The 27956-nt window shown below is 47.2% G+C and overlaps 1 protein-coding gene across 1 annotated transcript; it reads right to left on the bottom strand.

Moving 5' to 3' along the window:
• Positions 1-46: 46 nt before the first annotated feature.
• On the bottom strand, positions 47-27668 carry LOC139155675 (uncharacterized). The gene is made up of 13 exons (XM_070730917.1): positions 27103-27668; positions 25546-25637; positions 20388-20485; positions 17976-18229; positions 15578-15741; positions 10094-10234; positions 7648-7725; positions 7354-7450; positions 6395-6465; positions 5300-5366; positions 4093-4198; positions 3015-3159; positions 47-2172 (listed from the first exon to the last, which is right to left on the bottom strand). The coding sequence occupies exons 3-13, from the start codon at positions 20409-20411 to the stop codon at positions 1229-1231; spliced, it is 2091 nt and encodes a 696-aa protein (XP_070587018.1). The 5' UTR covers positions 20412-20485; positions 25546-25637; positions 27103-27668; the 3' UTR covers positions 47-1228.
• Between the last annotated feature and the right edge of the window lie 288 nt (positions 27669-27956).

Raw genomic sequence — 27956 nt, 5'->3', positions numbered from 1 at the left:
GAATTTCCCTATCTATTTGCTATTACTGAACATCCAAAATATACTATTTAATTCTATGTATATATGTCATATGTGTACATACATTATTACACACAGGCACACAAAAGTATACATTGTCTACTATATAAACTGTATTTGTATGTATACACACACACATACACACACAGCTCTTCTAAAATTATACACATTCAACCTCATTTACTCCTATAGGAAAAAACATACCCAGAGCCCAGAAGGGAAAAAAAAGATATATTTTTTTTAACTGACTCTTCGTACCTGTAAGAGCCCATCACTGGAAGAGGGTTGTAAAACTCCGGCTTAGGTTACAACAGGTTGCAACACTTTATTAAACTCTCTCGCAGCCGGTTGTGCATTTTGGAGTTCATTTTGGATGAGGAGCGGGGCTGTGACATCGCTTAACAAAGATAAATTGCAACCAGGGGGCAATTAAAAAAGAAACCTTCTCATTAAAACCAGCTTAAGGAGGAGAAGGTCAGGCCCGAGAACCGCAGCTGCGTGGCACTTTGGCTTTTAATTATTTGGGATTGCCGAACACCCAGCGTGTGAGCAAGTAAACACACACACATAGATAGAGAGAGAAGAAATTAAAAAGAAATGGAAGGTGGCAATTGTTGGCAATCAGGAAGGCTCTTGGCGCCCCCTTGAGGGCATCTGTAAACATTGCACCAAGACGTAATAAAAAAAAAAAATCAATGAACGGAGTCGTGAATTTTTATTGCTCTTCCAGCGATTCATAATTTGAGACAAAGGGGAAGCCACCGACTGCAAGGCAAAAGCAGACGTAGCCAAACAAAAACTTCCAGGTTTTTCACACGCTGCCTTCGGGAACTCTTTCCCGCCTTGCAGTCGAAAACTTCCTATTTTGGGGGGTGGGGGCATAATAAAAAAAAATAACCAAGGCAGGGGAAAGTACCAACAGCTGCAGGGAGGGGAGGGGAGAACACACACGCATATCCAAATGGCAGGAGAAGAGGGCCGTTTGCCGTGTCAAACCATTTTACCTTGTGAAAGGCAAAAATTACAGGCGGGATTCCCGCACGCCGTCAAACACCCCACCCCTTCTTTGGCTTGCCCCACTCCCACAAGATGCTTCTGCCCAAATTTAGACCCAATTACTGAGCCCCAGACAAACATTGGGGGCTCCTACGGGCGTGAATGTTATCGGGGATGGTGGTGACAAATTGGAGCATCTTGAATTAACCATAACCTACAACTCCCTTGCAGTGTTTTGGGGAGAATGACAGCTCTGGGGCTGGATCTGGTGATCTCCCAGCAGGAGGTTGGTCTGCTGGTCTGGGGTCCCCCCTGTGGGCCTGTATCCCTCTTTCCGGCCCCACATCCCCGCCAAAGAACTCCTGATGTGCTTGTGGGTGATGAAGAGTTGCCGGCTGCAAGCCTTGAACTGCTGCAGGGGCGTCTTCGATGGCGGCTTGCATTCCCCACCCTTGGAAACCCCGTCCTGCAAGGGGAGGCAACTCTCGTGGCTGATCGACCGTCCGAAACGGCGCCTGGTTCTGGGCTTGGGCGAGTCGAGGAGGCTGAGCTCTTCGTTGGAGCGAAGCGGAGCCGGCCGGGAGTCGGGGGAGAATCGTCCTGCGGGAGTTGGATCGGCGAGACCCTCCCCAGCCTCCTCCAACGCTTCCGGCCGAGACGGAGACAGCGTTGGAGAAAGATTGCAGGATTCGTTTGCCGAAGAGCCAGCTCTGGAGCTTTCCGGTGGCGCCTCGACCTTGTGAAGGCTGAGTTGTTTCATGCCGCATATGACTTCCATCGTGCCGGGCTGAGACGGCTCGGCTTGACCAAGGCCCTCCGGCCTCCCTGGGCTAGCGGCGGCTTCATCCGGGGAGAAATCGGTTTCGTCTGTGGCATCCTTCAACGAGAGCTCTTCCGGCCAGCTCAGAGACCGCCGAAGAACTCTGCGGCGCATAGCGAGCGCAATGACGCCTTGCCTGCTCGTTTCGGCCAGGGCCTCCATCTTCACCAACAGCCCTCCTCTCTTGCCAAGGGCGGCGCCTGAATTCTGCTGGGAATTGAGCACCTCAAAATAAGGCCTTGGTTCTCCAGGTCTCCTGGATTTCGCATCCTGCAAAGCCCTCGGGTTTAAGGAGACACGAGCACTTGCCTCTTTGCCAGGCGTGTGGCTTGGAGACCCTTCGAACAAATCCAAAATAAACAGCTGTTTTACAATCCTTCCTACAAACCACAGTTACGGAAGGTCTTCTCGGAAGCCCCTTCAAGCCCTTCTTGACTTGACCAGTCAAGTGGACCAGATTGTTTACAGGATCGCCTTCTGCCTCATACGTCCCAGCGATCGGTTAGGTTAGCCTGAGTCGGCCTTCTACGGGTCCCGTTGGCCAAACAATGCTGACTGTCGGGTCTGTGGGGAAGGGCCTTCTCTGTTGCGGCCCCACTACTATGGAACCAACTCCCCCCAGAGAATCGTACTGCCCCTCACACTCCTCGCCTTCCGAAAGGCGTTAAAAACACATCTATGCCGGCAGGCCTGAGGCCATTGAGCAATACTCTTCGCTCCAGCCAGTATGAGGGGTGACTGATGGGTTTTATACTGGGATTTTTATTTTTCTTAATTTTTTCATAGAAACATGGAAGATTGACTGCAGAAAAAGACCTCATGATCCATCTAGTCTGCCCCTATACTATTTCCTGTATTTTATCTTAAGATGGATCTATGTTTATCCCAGGCATGTTTCAATTCAGGTCCTGTGGATTTCCCAACCACGTCTGCTGGAAGTTTGTTCCAAGCATCTACTCCTCTCAGTCAAATAATATTTTCTCACGTTACTTCTAATCTTTCCTCCCAACTAACCTCAGAATGTGCCCCCTTGTTCTTGGGTTCACTTTCCTATTAATTGTTGGTACCCTTTTTATTCTTGTTTATATTTTACTCTTGCAAGCCGCCCTGAGTCCACGAGGCGAAGGGCGGTATAAATCTAATAAATAAATAAAGAGGTCCGGCACCACCAAGCACATACCTCTTTGATCTTCCTGGGCCTTGTGGGATTGCAGCCCGGCCCACTGCGGGAGGATCGTGGAGAGGTTGCCTGTATCTTGCCTCCTCTTCTTCAGCGGGAACCATCCACTGGGGTCGTCTCCTTTGGCAGAGAAGGAGTGGGGTAGCTGGGTTGAAGATCGGAAGAAGGAACAACTCTGAATAAATCCAGTCGTACGTTCTCTAGTTTTGTCCCACTCGTTGCGAAAATTACTACTACGACTTCCGTGTCAGGAGCCCCAAAATGCTTCCACGGTCAAAGGATCATTCCCCGGGGGATGTGTAATTAAGAACATAAGAACGTAAGAAGAGCCCTGCTGAATGGGGCCAAAGCCCGTCGAGTCCAGCATTCTGTGTCCCACAGTGGCCCACCAATTGTCCTTGGGGATCTTGAGCAGAAAGAGAAGGCAAAACCCTCCCTGACCCCCAACAAATGGTACCCAAGGGAACCCTGCCTGCCTCAACCAACATAGAGGCGGCACATGGACATCCATTTCAATGGCCACTGATACACTTGGCATCCATGAATCTGTCTAATCCTGCCTTGAAGCTCTCTAGGCTGACAGCTGTCACAACCTCTTCTGGAAGTGAATTCCATCAACCAAGGACCCTCTGAGTGATGAAATATCTCCCCCTTTATTCGTCCTCATTTTCTTACCTTTGAGCTTTAGGGAGAGCCCCCCTCATCCTAGTATTGTGTGATAGAGACAAGGATTTTTCTCTATCCACCTTTTCTATCCCATGCGTGATTTTATACCCTTCGATCAAGTCCCCCCTTCAACGCCGTCTTTCAAGGCTGGAGAGACCAAGGTGTTGCAACCTGGTTTCATAAGGGAGATGCTCCATTCCCTTGATCCTTCTTGTTGCCCCTTGTTTGCCCCTTTCTTGCACCAGTTGTACTTCCTCTAGTTTGGTCCCACTCGTTGGGAAAACGACTACTACAACTTCCGTGTCAGAAGCCCCAAAGTGCTTCCAGGGTGAAAGGATCTGCCCGCAACTTCAACCATTGCCCGGGGGATGCGGAGTTAGGGGGGGGGGGGGGTCCCTTCATGTCTTCTCACCTGGCTTTTGCTGTTGCGAGAGAAGATGCTCAGGGATTTGTGGCCTATTTGCTTCCTCTCGGTGAGGGAGGGTGAAAGGCTGTCGGAGGCCGGAGTAATGGACTTCCTGGAAGAAAAGACCGGGGGGGGGGGGTTTGGGGGGGGAGAATTGGCACTTAACAACCGCGCTACTAAGAAATTCGAAAGCCCCTGAAGACCCACCCAGGCCACCAGGCATGGGGAAACTGATATGCCCCTAGCTACTATGGTTTTATGTATGGTCTGTTAGGTTGTGTGATTGTTTTTTATAATAAGGGTTTTAAATTGTTCTTTTAACAGTAGATTTGTACATTGGGTACTGTTGTTATGAGCCGCTTCAAGTCCTCGGAGAGGGACGGCATACAAATCTAATAATAATAATAATAATAATAATCATCATCATCATCATCATCATCCCAGCAACCGATAAGGTCCCACAGAGTGGGCCTTCTCCGGGTCCCGTCGACTAAAGAATGTCGTTTGGTGGGCCCCAGGGGAAGAGCCTTCTCTGTGGCGGCCCCGGCCCTCTGGAACCAACTCCCCCAGGAGATTAGAACTGCCCCCACCCTCCCTGTCTTTCGTAAACTACTCAAGACTCATTATGCCGCCAGGCATGGGGGAGTTAAGATATTCCTTCCCCCTAGGCCATTACAAGTTATGCATGGTATGTTTGTATGTATGTTTGGTTTTATAATAGGGGTTTTTAGTTGTTTTATTAATTGGATTTCTACATGCTGTTTTTATCATCGTTGTTAGCCGCCCCGAGTCTGCGGAGAGGGACGTCATACAAATCCAATCAATCAATCAATAATAATAATAATAATAATAATAATTTATTAGATTTTTATGCCGTCCCTCTCCGAGGACTCGGAGCGGCTCACAACAACAGTAAATTATTATTATTAATTATTAAATAGAACAACATGCGCCTCTTAAGCCACGGAAGCAAAAGTTTGGAAAAACACAACAGCAAACTGAAATGCACCGGAAGGGGGTCAGAATGATGGCTGACACCAAGTGATTGACACCTGGCCTCCGAAATGCCAGAAACGCATCATGCTGCTAAAATGCGGATAGGAACTGCAGCTGTTTCGCAGGGGCAAGTCTCAATTTGAAAACCCGTCTTTGCATACGTCGAGAGAAGGCAGGTGAGCCAGGTGGATATTTCTAGGAAGTCTTACCCACCCACCTCCGAGGGTGTTTCCGGCTGAGGCTCTGTTTCCGTTGCACTTTCCCAGTCGGAGGCTCTGCGACGCCTGTAAAAAAAGAGGCGATGGAGGAAAGGCTTGGAGGACGCAAGAGGAAGGAGGGCATCTTCACGGAAGCGAGAAAAGCAGGGGGGTGAAATGCTACCGGTTCGGGCTGGTTTGCCTGAACTGTTACTAACAAGCACCGGACCAGGGTATCTACGAGACCGCCTTCTGCCGCACGAATCCCAGTGACCAATTAAGTCCCACAGAGTGGGCCTTCTCCGGGTCCCGTCAACAAAACAATGTCGTTTGGCGGGGCCCAGGGGAAGAGCCTTCTCTGTGGCGGCCCCGGCCCTCTGGAACCAACTCCCCCCCGGAGATTAGAATTGCCCCCACCCTCCTCGCCTTTCGTAAGCTCCTTAAAACCCACCTCTGCCGTCAGGCATGGGGGAACTGAGATACACTTTCCCTCTAGGCCTTTACAACTTTATGCATGGTATGTATGTTTGTAGGTATGTTTGGTTTTATAATAAGGGTTTTTTAGTTGTTTTAGTATTGGATTTACATGCTGTTTTTTATTATTGTTGTTAGCCGCCCCGAGTCTACGGAGAAGGGGGGCATACAAATCTAATAAATAAATAAATAAATAAATAAAATAAATAAACAAGTGCTTCCAGTTCTCCAAACCGGTAGTAAAAATGCTTTTTAAAAGTTATTTTAAAAGTTTCCCATGATCCCACAGCACAGCTGATTGTCAGGGGTTTTCTTTAACTTTTTAAAAGCTTTTTTGGGACTGGGACTGTGAGGTTCCTCTGTTTTTTTGCAGGGGGCATTTTGTGTGAAGTCCAGCTGCTTCTGCATCGTGCGCGAGTAGGTAGTATTGACTTTTGTGTTATTTTTGTGCAAAGTGTGATAGTTGGCTTTTGAGCTCTGCTTGCTGTGGGGGCCATTTTGTATGAAGTCCACCTGCTGCACTGTATTGTGAGTCGATTGTGTGGCTTTTGTGTTGTGTTTGTGTGCGAAATGTGAATGTTGGTTTTTGAGCTCACCTGGCCACATGGTTGTGACCTCTGAGCCGCACCCACCCGAATTACCTTGCATGGAAGTGGTGTCAGTCTGTTGATTAAAACAATCCTCACCATTTCCATCAAAAGGGTCTGATCTCCTGCGGGCAAAATGATGGACAAAACTTATTGTTTGGTTTGGTTTTTGATAAGTTTTTTTTTAAATTACATTGGTGATGCTGCCCTTTCATGCCTTTAAATATATATGCTACCCATCTTACTCTGCAATCGAGAGAAGCAACTTGGAATTAAGGAGAAACTCCCTAACAGCGAGGACAATTAACCAGTGGAACTGCTTGCCACCAGAACTGGACAGCCCTCTGTACAAACAGGCTTAGGGAAGTTGTGGGCTCCAACTTCCCTCCAACTTGTTGGTTCGCTCCCTCTCATACAGCATGGGTGCGCCTCGTGGGCGCGCACGCGCATGCCCAATAATAAAAAAACCCATTTTTTTTAAAAAAGCAAAAAAAAAAAAAAAAAGGCAACCACAGACACATTGCCAGAACTCTACTTCTACACACGCTCAGAAGGAAATTTTAAAAAATGTAAAACAATTTTTAAAAATTAAAAAATTGAAAAATTCAAACAAAATAAAAAATCAAAAAGCTAAAAACTCAAAAAATTTCAAAAATTTCAAAACTCAAAAAAATTGAAAAAAATGAAAACTCAAATTAAAAGAAAACAAATAAATTTTTAAAAATCGAAAAATTCAAAAAAACTAAATTAAAAAAATTCAGAATTTTTTTAAAAAATGTCATCAATGGATCGCTACCAGTTTGGGCGAACTGGTCCAAACTGGGAAGAACCCACCCCAACTTATAGGGTCTCCTGCTTGAGCAGGGGGCTGGACTAGAAAGCCTCCAAGGTCCCTTCCCGCTCAATTCTGATTCTGCAAAGCAACGCAAGCCAAACTCTTTCCCACCCAAGCCGGGTTTTCTCAGCCCTCCCACCCGGGCTCTTTTCCTGGTGATGGGAGTTTAAGAGCTCACCTTTTCTTGATAGAAAGCTCCGTAACTGTCGCAACCTCCTCGGACGCTTTCCGCTTGGAGCCGAAGGATATTTTCTGGACCGAGCCATCCTGAGACTCTGTGGGAAGAGGTCCCAAAGTGGACTCAAACCGAACCACTCCAACAACACTGAATGGACCGACATGAGACCTCCCACAAAGCAGGCCCCGTGGTCTCATCCACCCTCCTTTGCCCTCAAACGCCTTTAAACCCCGGAGCTACCTGGTGTAAAGGGGAGGGGAGAGATCAAAAATGCCAAAGGCATTTCACCCTCACCTTCTTTCATTTCCACGTCAGGACAGGCACAAAAAGTTCGACAGCTCCTGAATTTGCTCAGGGCTTCCGTGACCATAACTGCAAAACCAAAGTAGATGTATAAAAAGACATTTACAGTTCTAAAATACTCATCCCATCTACCTTCCCTCTTTCATAGGCAATTGGTCCTAAAGGATTTTCAAAAGGAAAAAGTCATACAGTGATACCTTGTCTTACAAACGTAATTGTTTCTGGGATGAGGTTCTTAAGGTGAAAAGTTTGTAAGACGAAACAATGTTTGCCATAGGAATCAATGGAAAAGCGATTAATGCGTGCAAGCCCAAAACTCACCCCTTTTGCCAGCCGAAGCGCCCGTTTTTGCACTGCTGGGATTCACCTGAGGCTCCCCTCCATGGGAAACCCCACCTCCGGACTTCTGTTGCCAGTGAAGCGCCTGTTTTTGCGCTGCTGGGATTCCCCTGCAGCATCATAAAAACACGGAAGTCCGGAGGTGGGGTTTCCCATGGAGGGGAGCCTCAGGGGAATCCCAGCAGTGCAAAAATGGGTGCTTTGCTGGCAACGGAAGTCCAGAGGCGGGGCATCCCAGCGGCGGCGGCGGGTTTGTAAGGTGAAAATACTTTGTAAGAAGAGGCAAAAAAATCTTAAATCCCGGGTTTGTATTTTGGAAAGTTTGTATGACGAGGCGTTTGTAAGACGAGGTATCACTGTACTTAAAAGTCTTAACGGACAACCAATTAAATAGGAGCTAGCAGTGTGTAACGGCAGGCAAAAAAACCAACCCAAGTTGCATTAACAGAGGGATAGAATCAAGATCAAGGAAGGTACTAATACCATTCTATAAAGCCTTAGTAAGACTATACCTAGAGTGCTGAATCCAGCTTTGGTCAATACATTATAAGAAAGATGCTGAGACTCTAGAAAGAGTGCCGAGAAGAGCAACCGAGATGATAGAAACATAGAAACATAGAAGACTGACGGCAGAAAAAGACCTCATGGTCCATCTAGTCTGCCCTTATACTATTTCCTGTATTTTATCTTACAATGGATATATGTTTATCCCAGGCATGTTTCAGTTCAGTTACTGTGGATTGACCAACCACGTCTGCTGGAAGTTTGTTCCAAGCATCTACTACTCTTTCAGTAAAATAATATTTTCTCATGTTGCCTTTGATCTTTCCCCCAACTAACTTCAGATTGTGTCCCCTTGTTCTTGTGTTCACTTTCCTATTAAAAACACTTCCCTCCTGGACCTTATTTAACCCTTTAACATATTTAAATGTTTTGATCATGTCCCCCCTTTTCCTTCTGTCCTCCAGACTCTACAGATTGAGTTCATGAAGTCTTTCCTGATACGTTTTATACTTAAGACCTTCCACCATTCTTGTAGCCCATCTTTGGACCCGTTCAATGATGAGAGGACTGGAGGTTCAAACATACGATGAACGGTTGCAGGAACTGGACACGGCTACTCCAGTGAAGAGAAGAACCAGGGGAGACAGGATAGCATCTTCCAATATCTGAGAGGACGGGGTCAAGCTATTTTCCAAAGCCCCTGAAGGCCAGACAAGGATTAATGGATGAAAACTGAACAAGGAGAGATTCAACTTGGAAATAAGGAGAAATAGCTGTTTGGGGAGAGAATAAGACTACAGAAGATAGAAAAAGAGGATTCGAAGGGACCTTGGAGGACTTCTAGTCCACCCTTCAACCAAACAGGAGAACCCTAACACTATTTCTGACAGGTGGCAGTCTCTCTCTCCTTGAAAGCTTCCCGCTTAACTCACCTCTGCGCTCTTTTTAGAGCCTCAACATCTTTTTTTATAGTTAATAAAGTTGGAGACAAAAAAAAACAAAGGGTGAATAAAAAGATTAAGAAAAGTGAAGTAAGCATTATGGCTTTAAGCTAAAAGACAAGAGAAAGAATAACTATTTTGATAAATTAAACTAATAGCGCTCAATTTGAGAGAGAGAAAAAAATGTTTTTTGAAATTAATTGGTGGGGATCCAAGAAGACAAAATTAGATGAGTTATTTTTTCTTCGTTTTTTAAAGAAGCAGTACTATTTTAATAAAATATACATATCTGAAATAACACGTTATAAACAAAGTATTTAGGAATGATTGATCCAAATATACTTCATTTTAATACTGTAATAATTTAAGGCATATTGATTTATGTATGGTGATGGAGGAAAAAATAAAAACTTTTTGAAAAAGAAAAACATCTTTTTTTTTTAGCATGGTGACCCCAACCGGATGAAAAAGGGAACATATGACTGGTCCTCGCACTTACAACCATAGTAACGTCTTCCCTATAGTAACATGATCAAAATGCGAGGGCCTGGCACAGATTTGTAACCGTTGCTGTGTCCTGGGTTCAAGGGGTCACCACTTGCAACCTTCCCTGCCGCCTTCCATTCATCTGGGCTTTTCCCTGGCACACTCACAGCTTACGCTACGCCGCCGTCTCCTTCTCCCCGCAGCACCGCCATCTTCAGCCTCTTCCCGGCCTTGCCGAAACCGCTGTTTGCTTTCCAGGTCCGAAACGGCCGCGTGAATTTTTTCCCGGAAGGGCTCAGGAATCACGCCTAAAACCAAGAAGGTAGGAAGGGAAAATCGGCCTCAATATAAAACTGGGTTTGACCGGTACGATGCGCAGCTCCATTTTCACTACCGATACACAATGTGGCCCATTGCCAAGCTTCTGAATTTTGATCGCACAATCACAGGTGCCAAGGTTGTACTTGTGAAAAATGGTCATAACTCTCCAGTGCTGTTGTAACTTGGAACGTTGTAAGTTGAGGACTACTTATTTAGACACTCCATAAAAAAGACATCCCACAGCACTAACTTTTCAGGATATAGGGGAAGAGCCTTCTCTGTGGCGGCCCTGCCCCTCTGGAATCAGTTCCCTCCAGAGATTTGCACTGCCCCCACCCTCCTCGCCTTTCGCAAGACCCTTAAGACCCACCTATGTCGCCAGGCATGAGGCAGTTAGAACATGCCCCCCCCCCAACCATTAAATGTTATGTGTGGATGTGATTGAATTAATTCACTGCTTTTTAATGTAATGGGATTTTGGCTTATAGTTTTTAACTACTAGATTTGTACACATATAGTTTTTGTATTGTACTGTGAGACGCCCCGAGTCTTTGGAGAAGGGCGGCATACAAGTCTAATAAATAATAATAATAATAATAATAATAATAATAATAATAATAATGGAGAAAAAGAAAGTATGGATCATCGACATCGCAATCCCAGGAAACAGCAGAATTGAGGAGAAGCAGCTAGAGAAATTAGTGAAATACGAAGATCTAAAAATCGAGCTGCAACGACTCTGGCATAAGCCAGTGAAAGTGGTCCCAGTGGTCCTTGGCATGCTGGGCGCAGTACCAAAGGATCTCAGCGGACATTTGAAAACCATCGGAATTGACAAAATCTCCATCTGTCAATTGCAAAAGGCCGCTTTACTGGGATCGGCAAACATAATTCGCCGCTACATCACGCAGTCCTAGGTGCTTGGGAAGCGCCCGACTGGTGATGAAATACGAAATCCAGCATAGTGATCTCGTTTGCTGTGTTGTACTGACATAATAATAATAATAATAATAATAATAATAATAATAATAATAACTGGCTTATTAGATCCAAGCTGATGACTGGTCCTCACACTTGCAACTGTCATCACATTTCCCCGCAATATATGGGCACCGGGCGCCTGGCACAGATTTACAACCGCCGTCACGTCCAGAGAGTTCAAGTGCTCGCCATTTGCAACCCTTCACTTGCCCTCCATTCAAAAATATATTGTGCAAAACACGAACTTTGCCGGACGTAACTGGGCTCGCTTATGAGATCCAAGCTGATGGCTTTGTCCTCGCACTTACAACTCTCACCGCGTCCGCTCGCTTTGCACGGGAGAAAGAAGGAAGGGCCACCATGCCTGCACAACTCTGCAAGCTGCGGCAAAACGAAAGGCAGGCACGGACATCTATGTGCTGCTTCACACACACAAACACACACACACACTTCAGGGAAGAAAGGAATTTCTCATCCGGCGCCTCTTTCCCTTCCTGTAAATTTGGGCCGTGCGGAACGCTCTGTTCCTGGGAAAGCAAGTCAAAGATTGCTCTCTTCTTCCCTACCTTCTATCTCCTGTGACTCATGCACCAAAAATGGCTCGGTTCCTTCCCTTGCCAAGCTGCCCACCGTCGGCCTCGCCATCCCTGTATGGGGGACTGAACTGTTTGGCATAACCAAGAATCGTGGTTGGGAACAATCATCGTGAAACATAGAAACATAGAAGACTGACGGCAGGAAAAGACCTCCTGGTCCATCTAGTCTGCCCTTATACTATTTCCTGTATTTTATCCTAGAATGGATCTATGTTTATCCCGGGCATGTTTAAATTCAGTCACTGTGGACTTATCTACCACGTCTGCTGGAAGTTTGTTCCAAGGATCTACTACTATTTCAGTGAAATAATATTTTCTCATGTTGCTTTTGATCTTTCCCCCAACTAACTTCAGAGTGTGTCCCCTTGTTCTTGTGTTCACTTTCCTGTTAAAAACACTTCCCTCCTGGACCTTATTTAACCCTTTAACATATTTAAATGTTTTGATCCTGTCCCCCCTTTTCCTTCTGTCCTCCAGACTATACAGATTGAGTTCATGAAGTCTTTCCTGATAGGTTTTAAGACCTTCCACCATTCTTGTAGTCTTTGGACCCGTTCAATTTTGTCATGATCTTTTTGTAGGTGAGGTCTCCAGAACTGAACACAGTATTCCAAATGTGGTCTCACCAGAGCTCTATATAAGGGGATCACAATCTCCCTCTTCCTGCTTGTTATACCTCTAGCTATGCAGCCAAGCATCCTACTTGCTTTTCCTAATGCCCGACCACACTGCTCACCCATTTTGAGACTGTCAGAAATCACGACCCCTAAATCCTTTTCTTCTGAAGTTTTTGCTAACACAGAACTGCCAATGCAATACTCAGATTGAGGATTCCTTTTCCCCAAGTGCATTATGAAACCGGAGAGCAACTCCAGACCAGGTTTATTGATCTCTGTTTCCGGCAAAACGAGGAGTGAGTTAAAACGGATTTATATGGCCATCCAAACTTTAATTTATTTTTATTTTATTTGTCAAACATGTGTAGGATAGTAGTGGTTTATATAAAGAATTAGAATTATTTTTCTATTGGCCAAGTGTGATTGGACACACAAGGAATTTGTCTTTGGTGCAGATGCTCTCAGTGGACATAAAATGAAATATAGATTTGTCAAGAATCATAAGGTACAACGCTTAATGATTGTCCTAGGGGTCAAATAAGTAATGAGAAAACAATATTAATAAAAATCTTAAGGATACAAGCAACCAGTTACAGTCATACAGTCCTAATTGGGAGGAAATGGGTGATAGGAATTATGAGAAAAAAAATAGTAGTAATAGTAGTGTAGGCTTGGTAAATAGTTTGACAGTGTTGAGGGAATTATTTGTTTAGCAGAGTGATGGCGTTTGGGAAAAACTCTTCTTGTGTCTAGTTGTCTTGGTGTGCAGCGCTTGGTAGTGATGTTCTGAGTAAAAAAGTAACAATAAAAGAGGACAATAGGACAGTAGGACAGGGATGGTAGGCACCCCAAACAGACCTCTTAGAAATGGGGAGAGGTTGAGTGTAGACATCTTAAACCAACTGTTAAGCTGATGGCTGGGGGGGGGGGGGGGGGGGGGCTCCCAACCCAAGGATGCAACAGGACGTAATTAAAACTGACTAAGCTTACTTAAGAACTACAGGATAAAGATAACAAGGAATCCCACAATACTTGGGACAGGTGGTGTGTCTGGATAACCGAAAAAAAGTATACAAATATTTAAAATTTTGATTGTGAATACACACTCAAATGAAAACGGAGGTGAAAAACAAACTTGTCAAATGTAAATATAGTTACTTTAATGAACCACAGAATAAATATAGTTGAAACGAAAAGAAACATAGAGAAATAGATATTGATAATTTAAGGAGACTAATGTGCCCTAGTAAGGAGGAATTGAAATGGTTGCAAATGAATAAACTGCAAATAAAAATACCCTGCTATATAGCAGGTATCCATTCTAAGTTCTGATACCAAAGCTACTTAACGTATAAAGCATAAATCACGCTTGCCCAATAAAGAATTCTATTCCTATTCTATTCTATTCTATTCTATTCTAATCTTTTCTATTCTATTCTAACGTTTATAGGTAAAACAGACTATTTACTTGCCTAATCTGTTATCATACTGAACATCTCAGCTTTTTACAACTGTCAGTCAGCAGGTAATTTCGAAACATTTAAATATGTTAAAGGGTTAAATAAGTTTCAGGAGGGAAGTGTTTTTAATAGGAAAATGAACACAAGAACAAGGGGACACAATCTGAAGTTAGTTGGGGGAAAGATCAGAGGCAACGTGAGAAAATATCATTTGACTGAAAGAGGAGTAGATCCTTGGAACAAACTTCCAGCAGACGTGGTTGGTAAATCCACAGTAACTGAATTGAAACATGCCTGGGACAAACATAGATCCATCCTAAGATAAAATACAGGAAATAGTATAGATGGTCCATGAGGTCTTTTTTGCCGTCAATCTTCTATGTTTCTATAATGCTTTGTTTTCTCTTGTTTGCATGTATGTATGCTTTCTTTTTATGTCATCTTGTTTTTATCAACGTAAATAATCAATAAAGATGTATTTTTTAAAAAAAACTGAAGTTACCGAGTGCAGCGTCATTTCATTTTAATGCGTGCCGATAGGTGTGCATGGAAAGGGACAATAAAAGGTTGAAATCGAAGTCTAAGTCACAATGCGCGACACCACGCCAGGTTCATCGATAAAAAGGAAAAACAGCAAAGACGCAGGAAGAAAGAAAAAGGCGCCTCTCGTTGGCGAAGCAGCCCACGCGACGTATAACACTCCCCAACATCGAATATGAGACATGACATCTCCATTGCCACCTCTCTCTTAGCGGCTCTGGGTGGCTTGCATTGGCTCAGACATTTCCAAAGAAAGAAAACTTTGCGCAAAGAACACAAAACCCGCACGAGACAAAAGGACAAGGAGGGTGAAGAACATTAAGAGGGGGTGGGGGTGGGGGTCAGAGGTCTCTTCTCCCCAAACACCCCCGGAAAGTTAGAGCTTTGCAACCCTTCCAAATATTAATAAAGCCAGGAGAAGCCATGGGAATTTGGGGAGAGGGTGACGCCATTCCAGAGATTGGGCATTAGCTATAGAGAAGAATATTTTAGGGGTCCCAACGGGTGGCATGGTTTCATCTCACCCCGTGCCATCGTTTGGGGAGAAAAGCCAGGTCTTCAGAAAAGTTCTCTATGGGGTGGGAGCGCCAAGAAACACAAAGTTGTGGCAGATTGTGACACCCTTGCTTAGCACTGGGTCTCTATGAAAGGGAGGGCCAGCAAGGAACAGGGGCGGTACTAGAACTCCCAGTCTCCTGGTGATTGGCCCAACGTAACCCTGCTGGCTTTCATGCCTAAGGCGGGACTAGAACTCCCAGTCTGATGGTGATTGGTCCAAAGTCACCCAGTCGGCTTTCATGCCTGATGTAAAACTAGAACTCCCAGTCTCCTCGTGATTGGCCCAAAGTCACCCAGTCAACTTCCATGCCTGATGTAAAACTAGAACTTCCACTCTCCTGGTGATTGATCCAAAGTCACCCAGCTGGCTTTTATGCCTAAAGCAGGGCTAGAACTCCCAGTCTCCTGGTGATTGGCCCAATGCCACCCAGCCAGCTTTCCTGCTTAAGGCGGAAGTAGGACTCATTGTCCCCTGCTTTCTAGGTCAGCCTTCACTCACAAGCTACATGCCCCCTCCCCCCGTTTTCCAGGTGGTGCCAAGTAGAAATCTCCCCTCCCCCATTGTACCTATGACCCACCAATCTCCGTGGCGTGGCTGATCAATACCCGAGTGACGGCCACGTGACTCCGCAGCTGCTCCTCCGCCTTGCTGATGCCCATCTGGCTGGACAGTTCCCCGGAGAAGAGGTTGGGCACAAAGATGACGGACAGGTTGTCCAAGTCCATCTTGTTCTGGGCGCACCTGAAAAGAAACCACAGAGAGGACCACAGCAAGTGGCTTGGAATGAGCGAGAAGAGAGAACAGACCAACAGACAAAGGCAAGAGAAAGAGAGATCAGGCGGGTTCTTTGCCTGCCGCGTCTGAAAAGCCATTGTTTTGGGGTGTCAAATTCGGTTTCATGGAGGGCCGCATCAGGTTTGTGTTATCGTGCCCTGAAACGGAGCCCGGAAGACCTGTGTATGGCCCTCCGAGCTCCATTTTAACTGACAGAGGACTGCAGGAGGCTGTTGTGGCCAGAAATGGAGCCCAGGAGGCCTGTGAGCAGCCCAAGCTCCATTTTCACTGACAGAGGGCTGCAGGAAGCCATCCTGGCCAGAAACGGAGCCCAGGAGGCCTGCGTGGGGCGCCCCTGAGCTCTGTTTTCACTGACAGAAGGCTGCAGGAGACCGTCGTGGCTGGAAATGGATCCCAGGAGGCCTGTGTGCAGCCAAAGCTTCATTTTCACTGACAGAGGGGTGCAGGAGGGCTGCGTGGCCAGAAACTGTGACCCCATAGTGTGCCCTGCCCAAACTCCATTTTCACTGGCAGAGGCACCGTGGGCTGCTCCTTTCGCTGTTTCCAGGGCGGGTCAGATCTAAGCATGCTGTGAACCAGATCTGGCCCGCAGACCTTGAGTTTTACACCCCTGGTTTAGGAGAAAACAAAGTTGCCAGTCCTCAGAGCTGCAATGCCCCCTGGTTTGGGAAAAAACAAGTCGCCAGTCCTCAAGGCTGAGTTGGTGGGCGCATGTTTTACGTGCCCTACGATGTTCTACTCCTCCTTCCTCTCTCCCCCTCCTCCGACGAGCCTGTTATTTTATTTTTTTTTAAACAGAATGAATGTGAGCTTCATGAGCAACACCGTCATTATAGCGTTCAGGTTGTGGTGACTCATTCACAAACTTCTCCTGTGCGTGGTCGCCAGAGAAAAGGGCTTTGCCATCACGCGGCAGAAGAGAAGGAGGGGGGGATATGAAGGACCCCGTGTCCTTGGAGCATGGGAAGGTTCATTCATTCTGGCAAACAGACATCCGTCATAGCAAGGGGGGGGGGTGTTGTTGGCGGGCCCGCGGCAGCCCATCGCAACCGGGCCAGAGCTTTGAGTGTAGCGTCACGCCTGCTGCCACCCTCATTTTGGGGGTTCGCGCCCTACAAATAGCAGCTCCCTGTGGGACAAGAGCTTTGGGGAGTCACATTTGGGGTCCATTCGGGGTTTTAACAGAAAGATGCCAAGCGCACAATCCTTCTAGAGTAGCGCCAACTCCAACACACACACACATACACACACTCACACACACAGAACAAGTATGAGGCATGCGGAATGCAAAGATTCTGACTCACAAAGGAACAAGGCAACATAAGAATCGGGGATTTAGGTGTCTAGCTATCAAAGTAAGAAAAACAGGCGTTTAGACCGGCAGAAAAGCTACGGGATGGGGCGTGTCGGGTCAGGGGAGAGAAGGGGATTAGGATTCCCAGTATGGGTGCTGAGGGGCCGGAGGGGGCTGCAGTGATTACGGGCCTCCACAGATTTAGGACAAAAGTGGGGCAGACAGAACCAGGCTAGAAATCAAGAGTCAGGGAGTTCTAGTCCCGCCTTAGGCAGGAAAGTCAGCTGGGTGATTCTGGGCCAGCTGCCAGGAGACGGTGAATTGTAGTCCCGCCTTAGTCAGAAAATTTGGCTGAGTGACTTTGGGCCAATCAGCAGGAGACAGTGAATTTTAGTTTTACCTCAGGCATGAAAGCTGACTGGGTGACTTTGGGTCAATCACCAGGAGACAGTGAGTTCTAGTTTTACCTCAGGCATGAAAGTGAGTTCTAGTTTTACCTCAGGCATGAAAGCTGATTGGGTGACTTTGGGCCAATCCCCAAGAGACAGTGAGTTCTAGTTTTACCTCAGTCATGAAAGTGAGTTCTAGTTTTACCTCAGTCATGAAAGCTTACTGGGTGACTTTGGGCCAATCCCCAAGAGACAGTGAGTTCTAGTTTTACCTCAGGCATGAAAGCTGATGGGGTGACTTTGGGCCAATCCCCAGGAGACAGTGATTTGTAGTCCTGCCTTATTCTCTCAATCTGACCCCCCTCACAGGGCTGTTGTTTTAAAATAGGGCGGGGGGAGAATGATTAGCCGTGTTCGCCACCTTGAGCCATTTATTAAAAATAATAAAAGCCAGATGGAAATAAAGCTGGTCAATCAGTAAACCTTCGGGGGCTCACCTGGCCACAACCTCCTGCAGGAAGCTGAGGAAATAGCGGAGGACGGCGGTGTTCCTCGGGGGAAGCAGACAGGTGAGCAGCAGAATGAGCGAGTCCCGATCTTCTCGGCTTTGGAGCTGCGCCTGGCAGAGGGAGCATTGCAGCTCGGCGGGGATGAGGGGTTCTGGCAGGCTCCTCAGAAACTGCTTCACCAGAGTGGCCACATCGCAGGGGAGCGCCATGTGCAGGCACCGCTCGCCCGCTTCCAGCCGGGCCTGGAAAGCAGAAACACCAGTGATCCCATCCAGGTGGTGGAAAGCTTACAGGTGAACAGAGCAGGAAGGGACCTTGTAAGTCATCTAGTCCAACCCCCCTCCCCCCCCAACCATTTCTGACCGATGGTAGTCCAGTCTCTCCTGGAAAGCCTCCAGTGATGAAAGGAAATGGATGGCAGGAGGAGAGGAGAGAAAGAAAGGAAGGGAAACACAAAGAGAAGGAAAGATGGAAGGAAGGAAGGAAGGAAGGAAGACACACAGACAGAGACAGACAGACGGAGGGAGGGAGGGAAAGAAGGAAGGAAGGAAAGAAAGGAAGGAAGGGAAACACAAAGAGAAGGAAAGATGGAAAGAAGGAAGGAAGGAAGACACACAGACAGAAACAGACAGAGAGAGGGAGGGAGGGAAAGAAGGAAGGGAGGAAGAATGGGTGGGAGAAGCAAAGGAGAGAAGGGAAAAGGAAGAGGAGAAAGGAAAACGGGGAAGGAGAAAACAGAGGAGAAAGATGCAAGCTCTCAATGATCCCAAGAAAAATTAGTGAGACACCCCCAAACTAAGAAAACCCCCTCAAATTCTGTAGGAATCCCAAGGCTCCGTTTCAAAACACACCTGGACTTCCTAGGCTTTTCCTTGAAGACATTTCGCTATTCATCCAAGAATGCTTCTTCGGTTCTACATTTCGGTTTTTGGATGAGAAGCAAAACATTTTCGAGGAGAACCCAAGTCCAGTTGCCTCTTGATAAAGCACCTTTGGGACAACCAGGACCTCTGAGGATCTCCATAGACCTTCTCTGCAGGAGTCCTTTTGCTGGTTTTAGACAAGAGAGTTGGAAGCTCCCAGGTGGCCCTTATTAAACCCTTTATGTGGGTTTATTTTGTAGGGTGGGCTGAGATGTGGAATTCCAGGTGTGAAGGCAAATAGTCCAAAGTTCCTGGTTTTAAAACTGTTCTCTCTTCATCCAAAGTGTTCTATCTTCCAGGCTTTTTACATTTCTCGTTTCTCACACTAGGGGGCAGGAGATTTTCAAGAACCAAAGCAACTGAATGGAAATGATTTCATCCTTCCAGCCCCCTGCCTTCTTGGTATCCGAGGGGTTTCCAACCTTGGCAGCTTTGAAGACTTGTGGACTTCAACTCCCAGAATTCCCCAGCCAGCAAAAGCCCCTGTCCTCAAAGTTTCCACACTCATTTCTCAAGCTTAACAACTACAGGTGATCCTCAACATACAATCATCCCCTTAGTGACCGTTCAAAGTTACGACTGTACTAAAAAATGTTTTTCACACTAACGACTGTTGCAAGGTCCTCGATCAGGAAAGGAGGGAGGGAGGGAGGGAGGAAAGAGGAAGGGAGGGGGGGGAGGGACAGAGGGAGGAAGAAAGAGAGGGAGGAAAGAGGCAGGCAGACAGGCTAGAAGGAAGGGAGGAAGGAAGAGGGGATGAGGAAGGGAGGGAGGGAGGAAGAAAGAGAGAGAGAGAAAGAACGAGAAAGAAAGTAAGAAAGTAAGAAAGAAAGAAAAAAAGGGAGGGAGGGAGGGGAAGGGAAAGAAAGAAAGAAAGAAAGAAAGAAAGAAAGAAAGAGAAGGCAGGCAGGCCAGGAAGGAAGGAAGGAAGGAAGGAAGGAAGGAAGATAGGAAGAGGGAGAGAGGGAGGAAGGAAGAGAAATAAATAAATAGAGGGAGTGAGAGGGAAGGAGGGAAGGAAGGAAGAAAAAGAAAAAAGAAGGAAGGAAGGAAGAAAGGGAAGGCAGGCCAGGAAAGAACGAAGGAAGGAAGATAGGAAGAGGAAGAGAGGGAGGGACGAAGGAAGAGAAAGAAAGAAAGACAGAAAGAAAGAAAGAAAGAAAGGAAGGAAGGCAGGCCAGGAAAGAAGGAAGGAAGGAAGGAAGATAGGAAGAGGGAGGGAGGGAGGGAGGAAGAGAGGAAGGAAGAGAAAGAAAGAAAGAAAGAAAGAAAGAAAGAAGATTGTCTCCCATTTTCTTCATGAACTACAGATCCCTAGCCCTAAAAGAGAAGCTGGGCCACAGGTAAAAGGGGCCCAACCTTTTGCCCTCCACAAAGGAAGGAGGAACGCAACCTCTTTGGAGAAGTCAAAGCCTGGGATGGAACCTGAACTCGCTTCCTGCCATTCCGTTGCATGGGGGGTGTGTGTGTGTGTTACCTTCAAAGCTTTAATCCGAGTCATTGAGCCGCATTTCCGGAAAAGGCCTTCGGTGTGAAGATGGGGCCGGAGATGCTCACAGGCGTTTCACCAGAAACCTGGGAGGGGGGAACACAAGCGCGGAATGAGTAGAGGAGCCTCTCCCTGGCTGGAGTAGGTCAAGCGGAGGGCTGGCCTGTGTTTTCACCCTGGAATTACTAAGGGAAGGGCAGGGATGGGCGGGGGAGCTCAGCTGTGTTACCTGCCACCCATCCTGGGGTGAACACACACCTCAGTGCTTGAATTCCCCTGGCTGATCCGGGAAATCTAGAGTCTGCTTTCAGGTCCGTTGCATGAACCAGCCCTCGGTTTTTAAGTTAATCGCCATCTCTTTGATTGCCGGTTCAATCGTATTATTGAGCACTGAGCCAAAAGGGAGGGGGGAATTCTCCTGCAGGGACTCATGTTCCTTGTTGGGGCCCTGGGGACTCCCTGAGCTGGGTTGTTTTCTTGACCAGCTAGAAGGATATGAGCTTTGCAGGGGGGAGGAGAAGGACGGTGGGGTCCTTGGTGGACTCTGAGCCTGAGGGTTCTCTTGCAAACATTTCACGACCCAACTTGCAAATATCATCAATGCTAGAAGGGTGCGGGGTTTGTTGGGAGAGGAGGAGCAGGAGGTGGAGAAGGAGGAGGAGGAGGAGGAGGAGAAGAAGAAGAAGAGAGGGAAAAAGAGCAGGAGGAGGAAAAGGAGGAGGAGGAGGAGCAGCAGGAGGAATTGGAAGAAAAGGAGGAAAAAGAGGAGGAGGAGCAGGAGGAGGAGCAGGAGAAGTTGGAGGAAATGGAGGAAAAAGAGGAGGAGCAGAAGGAGGAAGAGGAGGAGGAGGAGGAGCAGGAGTTGGAGGAAAAGGAGGAAAAAGGGGAGGAGGAGGAGCAGAAGGAGGAAGAGGAGGAGCAGGAGGAGTTGGAGGAGGAGGAGGAGGAAAAAGAGAGGAGGAGGAGCATAAAGAGAAGGAGGAGGAAGAGGAGCAGAAGGAGGAAGAGGAGGAGGAGGAGGAAAAAGGAGGAGGAGGAGGAGGAGCAGGAGGAGTTGGAGGAAAAGGAGGAAAAAGAGGAGGAGGAGAAGCAGAAGGAGGAAGAGGAGGAGGAGGAGGAGCAGGAGTTGGAGGAAAAGGAGGAAAAAGGGGAGGAGGAGGAGCAGAAGGAGGAAGAGGAGGAGCAGGAGGAGTTGGAGGAGGAGGAGGAAAAAGAGAGGAGGAGGAGCATAAAGAGAAGGAGGAGGAAGAGGAGCAGAAGGAGGAAGAGGAGGAGGAGGAGGAAAAAGGAGGAGGAGGAGGAGGAGCAGGAGGAGTTGGAGGAAAAGGAGGAAAAAGGGGAGGAGGAGGAGCAGAAGGAGGAAGAGGAGGAGCAGGAGGAGTTGGAGGAGGAGGAGGAAAAAGAGAGGAGGAGGAGCATAAAGAGAAGGAGGAGGAAGAGGAGCAGAAGGAGGAAGAGGAGGAGGAGGAGGAAAAAGGAGGAGGAGGAGGAGGAGCAGGAGGAGTTGGAGGAAAAGGAGGAAAAAGGGGAGGAGGAGGAGCAGAAGGAGGAAGAGGAGGAGCAGGAGGAGTTGGAGGAGGAGGAGGAAAAAGAGAGGAGGAGGAGCATAAAGAGAAGGAGGAGGAAGAGGAGCAGAAGGAGGAAGAGGAGGAGGAGGAGGAAAAAGGAGGAGGAGGAGGAGGAGCAGGAGGAGTTGGAGGAAAAGGAGGAAAAAGAGGAGGAGGAGAAGCAGAAGGAGGAGGAAGAGGAGCAGAAGAAGAGGAGGAGGAGGAAAAAGAGGAGGAGGAGAAGCAGAAGAAGAGGAGGAGGAGGAAAAAGGAGGAGGAGGAGGAGCAGGAGGATTTGGAGGAAAAGGAGGAAAAAGAGGAGGAGGAGGAGGAGGAGCAGAAGGATGAAGAGGAGCAGAAGGAGGAAGAGGAGGAGGAAGAGGAGCAGGAGGAGAAGGAGGAGGAAAAGGAGGAGGAGCAGCAGGAGCAGGAGGAGTTGGAGGAAAAGGAGGAAAAAGAGGAGGAGAAGCAGAAGGAGGAAGAGGAGGAGGAGGAGGAGCAGGAGTTGGAGGAAAAGGAGGAAAAAGGGGAGGAGGAGGAGCAGAAGGAGGAAGATGAGGAGCAGGAGGAGTTGCAGGAGGAGGAGGAAAAAGAGAGGAGGAGGAGCATAAAGAGAAGGAGGAGGAAGAGGAGCAGAAGGAGGAAGAGGAGGAGGAGGAGGAAAAAGGAGGAGGATGAGGAGGAGGAGCAGGAGGAGTTGGAGGAAAAGGAGGAAAAAGGGGAGGAGGAGGAGCAGAAGGAGGAAGAGGAGGAGCAGGAGGAGTTGGAGGAGGAGGAGGAAAAAGAGAGGAGGAGGAGCATAAAGAGAAGGAGGAGGAAGAGGAGCAGAAGGAGGAAGAGGAGGAGGAGGAGGAAAAAGGAGGAGGAGGAGGAGCAGGAGGAGTTGGAGGAAAAGGAGGAAAAAGAGGAGGAGGAGAAGCAGAAGGAGGAGGAGAGGAGCAGAAGAAGAGGAGGAGGAGGAAAAAGAGGAGGAGGAGAAGCAGAAGAAGAGGAGGAGGAGGAAAAAGGAGGAGGAGGAGGAGCAGGAGGATTTGGAGGAAAAGGAGGAAAAAGAGGAGGAGGAGGAGGAGGAGCAGAAGGAGGAAGAGGAGGAGGAGGAGGAGCAGGAGTTGGAGGAAAAGGAGGAAAAAGGGGAGGAGGAGGAGCAGAAGGAGGAAGAGGAGGAGCAGGAGGAGTTGGAGGAGGAGGAGGAAAAAGAGAGGAGGAGGAGCATAAAGAGAAGGAGGAGGAAGAGGAGCAGAAGGAGGAAGAGGAGGAGGAGGAGGAAAAAGGAGGAGGAGGAGGAGGAGCAGGAGGAGTTGGAGGAAAAGGAGGAAAAAGGGGAGGAGGAGGAGCAGAAGGAGGAAGAGGAGGAGCAGGAGGAGTTGGAGGAGGAGGAGGAAAAAGAGAGGAGGAGGAGCATAAAGAGAAGGAGGAGGAAGAGGAGCAGAAGGAGGAAGAGGAGGAGGAGGAGGAAAAAGGAGGAGGAGGAGGAGGAGCAGGAGGAGTTGGAGGAAAAGGAGGAAAAAGAGGAGGAGGAGAAGCAGAAGGAGGAGGAAGAGGAGCAGAAGAAGAGGAGGAGGAGGAAAAAGAGGAGGAGGAGAGCAGAAGAAGAGGAGGAGGAGGAAAAAGGAGGAGGAGGAGGAGGAGCAGGAGGATTTGGAGGAAAAGGAGGAAAAAGAGGAGGAGGAGGAGGAGGAGCAGAAGGATGAAGAGGAGCAGAAGGAGGAAGAGGAGGAGGAAGAGGAGCAGGAGGAGGAGGAGGAAAAGGAGGAGGAGCAGCAGGAGCAGGAGGAGTTGGAGGAAAAGGAGGAAAAAAGAGGAGGAGAAGCAGAAGGAGGAAGAGGAGGAGGAGGAGGAGCAGGAGTTGGAGGAAAAGGAGGAAAAAGGGGAGGAGGAGGAGCAGAAGGAGGAAGATGAGGAGCAGGAGGAGTTGCAGGAGGAGGAGGAAAAAGAGAGGAGGAGGAGCATAAAGAGAAGGAGGAGGAAGAGGAGCAGAAGGAGGAAGAGGAGGAGGAGGAGGAAAAAGGAGGAGGAGGAGGAGGAGGAGCAGGAGGAGTTGGAGGAAAAGGAGGAAAAAGGGGAGGAGGAGGAGCAGAAGGAGGAAGAGGAGGAGCAGGAGGAGTTGGAGGAGGAGGAGGAAAAAGAGAGGAGGAGGAGCATAAAGAGAAGGAGGAGGAAGAGGAGCAGAAGGAGGAAGAGGAGGAGGAGGAGGAAAAAGGAGGAGGAGGAGGAGCAGGAGGAGTTGGAGGAAAAGGAGGAAAAAGAGGAGGAGGAGAAGCAGAAGGAGGAGGAAGAGGAGCAGAAGAAGAGGAGGAGGAGGAAAAAGAGGAGGAGGAGAAGCAGAAGAAGAGGAGGAGGAGGAAAAAGGAGGAGGAGGAGGAGAGGAGGCAGGAGGATTGGAGGAAAGGAGGAAAAAGAGGAGGAGGAGGAGGAGGAGCAGAAGGATGAAGAGGAGCAGAAGGAGGAAGAGGAGGAGGAAGAGGAGCAGGAGGAGAAGGAGGAGGAAAAGGAGGAGAGCAGCAGGAGGAGCAGGAGGAGTTGGAGGAAAAGGAGGAAAAAGAGGAAGAGGAGAAGTAGAAGGAGGAAGAGGAGGAGGAGGAGGAAAAAGGAGGAGGAGGAGGAGGAGCAGGAGGAGTTGGAGGAAAAGGAGGAAAAAGGGGAGGAGGAGGAGCAGAAGGAGGAAGAGGAGGAGCAGGAGGGAGTTGGAGGAGGAGGAGGAAAAAGAGAGGAGGAGGAGCATAAAGAGAAGGAGGAGGAAGAGGAGCAGAAGGAGGAAGAGGAGGAGGAGGAGGAAAAAGGAGGAGGAGGAGGAGGAGCAGGAGGAGTTGGAGGAAAAGGAGGAAAAAGAGGAGGAGGAGAAGCAGAAGGAGGAGGAAGAGGAGCAGAAGAAGAGGAGGAGGAGGAAAAAGGAGGAGGAGGAGGAGCAGGAGGATTTGGAGGAAAAGGAGGAAAAAGAGGAGGAGGAGGAGCAGAAGGATGAAGAGGAGCAGAAGGAGGAAGAGGAGGAGGAAGAGGAGCAGGAGGAGAAGGAGGAGGAAAAGGAGGAGGAGCAGCAGGAGGAGCAGGAGGAGTTGGAGGAAAAGGAGGAAAAAGAGGAAGAGGAGAAGTAGAAGGAGAAGAAGTAGAAGGAGGAGGAGCAGTAGAAGAAGGAGAAGTAGAAGGAGGAGGAGGTGGTGGTGGTGGTGCAGGAGGAGGAGACTGTGCTATCCTTGGTGCTCCGAGTTTGGTTGTTCTCTTGCAAACATTTCACGACCCAACTATGGAGCATCATCAGTGGTACAAGGACGTGGTCCGTTCTGTATAAACTCTGCAGTCATAGCACTGACCCTACTACCTAGTTGGCCCATGAAACCTCTGCAAGAACATCACCAAGCTCAGAAGGCGCCAAGGACCCCCACCGCTCAACCCTGACCTACAAATATTATCTTCTATCAGTAGTAAAAAAAAACCTCATTTCCCTGGAACGCACCGAATTGACGTAATATCCCGCTCTCAATTTAGAATTCCCAGATTCCCAACAGTTCTCTCCCCCCTCGTCCCCCCGTTTAATTGAGAGGAAGAATTTTTCCTGGGTTTGTCCAGGATGTGTATAGAGAAGCGCATCCAACATTACTCACTCTGGCACACCTTCGACATGTTGCGAAGGACGTAAGGAGGGTAGCGGGATGCCAAACAGCCCCGAGGCTGGAAAACACCCACTCGGAGCCTTCTGGAAGAGAGCAAGGAGTAATTAAGGAGTAATTAAACTGTTGCTTTGATAACTAAATATTTATTTCCTTTACACCTGCGTTTCCCAACCTTGGCAATTTGAAGATATCTGGACTTCAACTCCCAGAATTCCCCCAGCCAGCATTCGCTGGCTGGGGAATTCTGGGAGTTGAAGTCCAAATATCTTCAAGTTGCCAAGGTTGGGAAACACTGCTTTAGACGGTACAATTTTTGTTTCAACCAAGCTGAAGTTTATAGCCAAGAAAATGGGGGAGGGGGGGGGGATACAGGTCATCCTTGATTTAAAAGAGCACATTTAGTGACCCTTCGAACTACCACAGCACTGGGAAAAAATTGACTTATGACCGTTTTTGGCACTTACGGCCATTTCACAAGGTCATGGGATCCAAATTCAGAGGACTGGGCAACCAGTTCATATTTTTATGATCAGTCAGAACTGAGGAAGCTTCTTGGATGAGAAGGGGAATGTCTTCAAAGAAAGGAAAAAACCAAGAAAGTCCGGGGGGCTGCTTGAAAAAAGCACCTTTGAGTATGACCAAGACAATATAATATAATATAATATAATATAATAATATAATATAATACTTGCTCCTCCCTCTGATTCTTGCTGCAATGTATTACATGTTCATATGTTTATATGTCTTATTTTTGTTTATTGCTTTTTTGTCTACTGCTTATTTTGTGCTTTCTTTTGGGGTTTAATGTATATAGTTAATAAAGAATATTTTTATTTAAAAAAATTAGGAAAATAAATAAGGATGAGAAGGCTTAGATTCAATAAGAGATATATTATTTAGCAGGGGAAGGAAATGTTAGCGGTAAATTTAATTGACGGTAATTTGTTTATCCGTATGACGAAATTACAAAAGCAGGTAGCAAAGGTTCAGCAATATATGCCGAAGGCTAAGATATAATAGAATAGATATGTGATTTTTTTTTTCTAAATTGTATTCAAGAAGGTATATTTTAGGAGGTTGATGAATATATAATATATGTTTGTCGAGTCCTTTTACAAAGAGATACAAGAAGTACAAATTATTACAAAGTACAAAATAAAAGATATATGTTTGATAATAAGCTTGATCTTGTGTTGGAAACTATGTGTCGTTTTTTATCTATGTTGGAGAAAAAAATATGTTTTAAAAAAAGAAGAGATATATGTTCAAGCTGTATTGAAGGTATATTCTGTTGTAAGCATGTTTTTATTGTGGAGAAAAAATAAACTTTTTGAAAAAAGAAAGAGAAGAGATTTGGACAACCCCTTGTCTGAAATAGCATATGGTCCCATGGGGTTGGACTAGAAGACCTCCAAGGCCCCTTTTCCAATTGTTCTTCTGCTTCCCTGTTATTTTTACACACTCAAGATGGACTCCAAGGAAAATTTTACTTCAAGGTCCATTTTTATGAAAGCCAACTTTTAACTCTTCGGACAAGGCCTTACTCACCTGTCCGAGGTTGGTCTTGGAAGGACAGACACAAATGCCACTGCTAGCAAGATAAGCAATGATGGCTTGAGAGAATCTGCTTGCTTGTTCTCTGGGCCTGACATGGTTTGTCACTAGGCAGGCAGGGACGTTACATCTCGCACAAGTTAAGCCCAGGTGGCTTCAAACATTCCTTCGTAGCGGCTCTCGCAAGACGCTTTGGAGCAAATTTGGAAGACAAAGCAAAATGCCAGAGATTGAAGGAAGACCAGGCCAGCCCGAATTAAGCCTGCAATTGGGGTTGAGAAGGAGATGTTGCTTTTCTTCCAAAGTCAGACCAATGGAGCCACATTCTAATTTTGGGAGCCGGGTGTTAAAACTTCTGGTTTCTCCACTTTCAACAGAAGCCGGTCTGTTTTTTTTCACCCCAGGTAGAAAGACTTCACAACGTCTTCTAGTGAGAATCTTAAAAAATAAAAATAAAAAATTCAGCAATAGTTTAAAAAAAACACAAAAAACCTGAACGTTTCAACTTTAGGGCTATTTATATTTTCCCACAACACACAACAGATTTGGTCTTCCTTTCCTTTGAACTCAGCTCGCTTTTTAAGACACCGAAAGTTCAGCTTTTCCCCCCACTAAAAGCTTTAACCACAATGGGGAAGGTAAAAAAAAAAACCACAACCCCAACAGACTTCGAAAGAAAGACAGGGGTGGGTGGGAAAGGCACATCCTATTTATAAATTACCTGCAGAGGGGAAAGAAAATACTTAAAGGGGCATCTCTCCTGGAAAGGAACGGAAAGAGAAATACTTGTGGCAGGGAAATAAAATCAGCAGAGGAGATACAAACAGGAGGAAAGCAACTTTTACAAC

Source organism: Erythrolamprus reginae, unplaced genomic scaffold, assembly GCF_031021105.1.
Source record: "Erythrolamprus reginae isolate rEryReg1 unplaced genomic scaffold, rEryReg1.hap1 H_43, whole genome shotgun sequence".
Classification (NCBI taxonomy): domain Eukaryota; kingdom Metazoa; phylum Chordata; class Lepidosauria; order Squamata; family Dipsadidae; genus Erythrolamprus; species Erythrolamprus reginae.
Note: the sequence above shows the minus strand (reverse complement) of the source record. Positions and strands in the feature narration are given on the sequence as shown.

Excerpts from the sequence above, each read along its gene's own strand:
- LOC139155675 (XM_070730917.1), bottom strand. The coding sequence starts at position 20,411 with ATGACTCGGATTAAAGCTTTGAAG. Across the intron at positions 10,235-15,577 it reads CAGCCACGCCACGGAGATTG|GCGTGATTCCTGAGCCCTTC; the intron begins GTGGGTCATAGG and ends TCTTGGTTTTAG. Across the intron at positions 3,160-4,092 it reads CTCGCAACAGCAAAAGCCAG|CTACCCCACTCCTTCTCTGC; the intron begins GTGAGAAGACAT and ends TCTTCAACCCAG.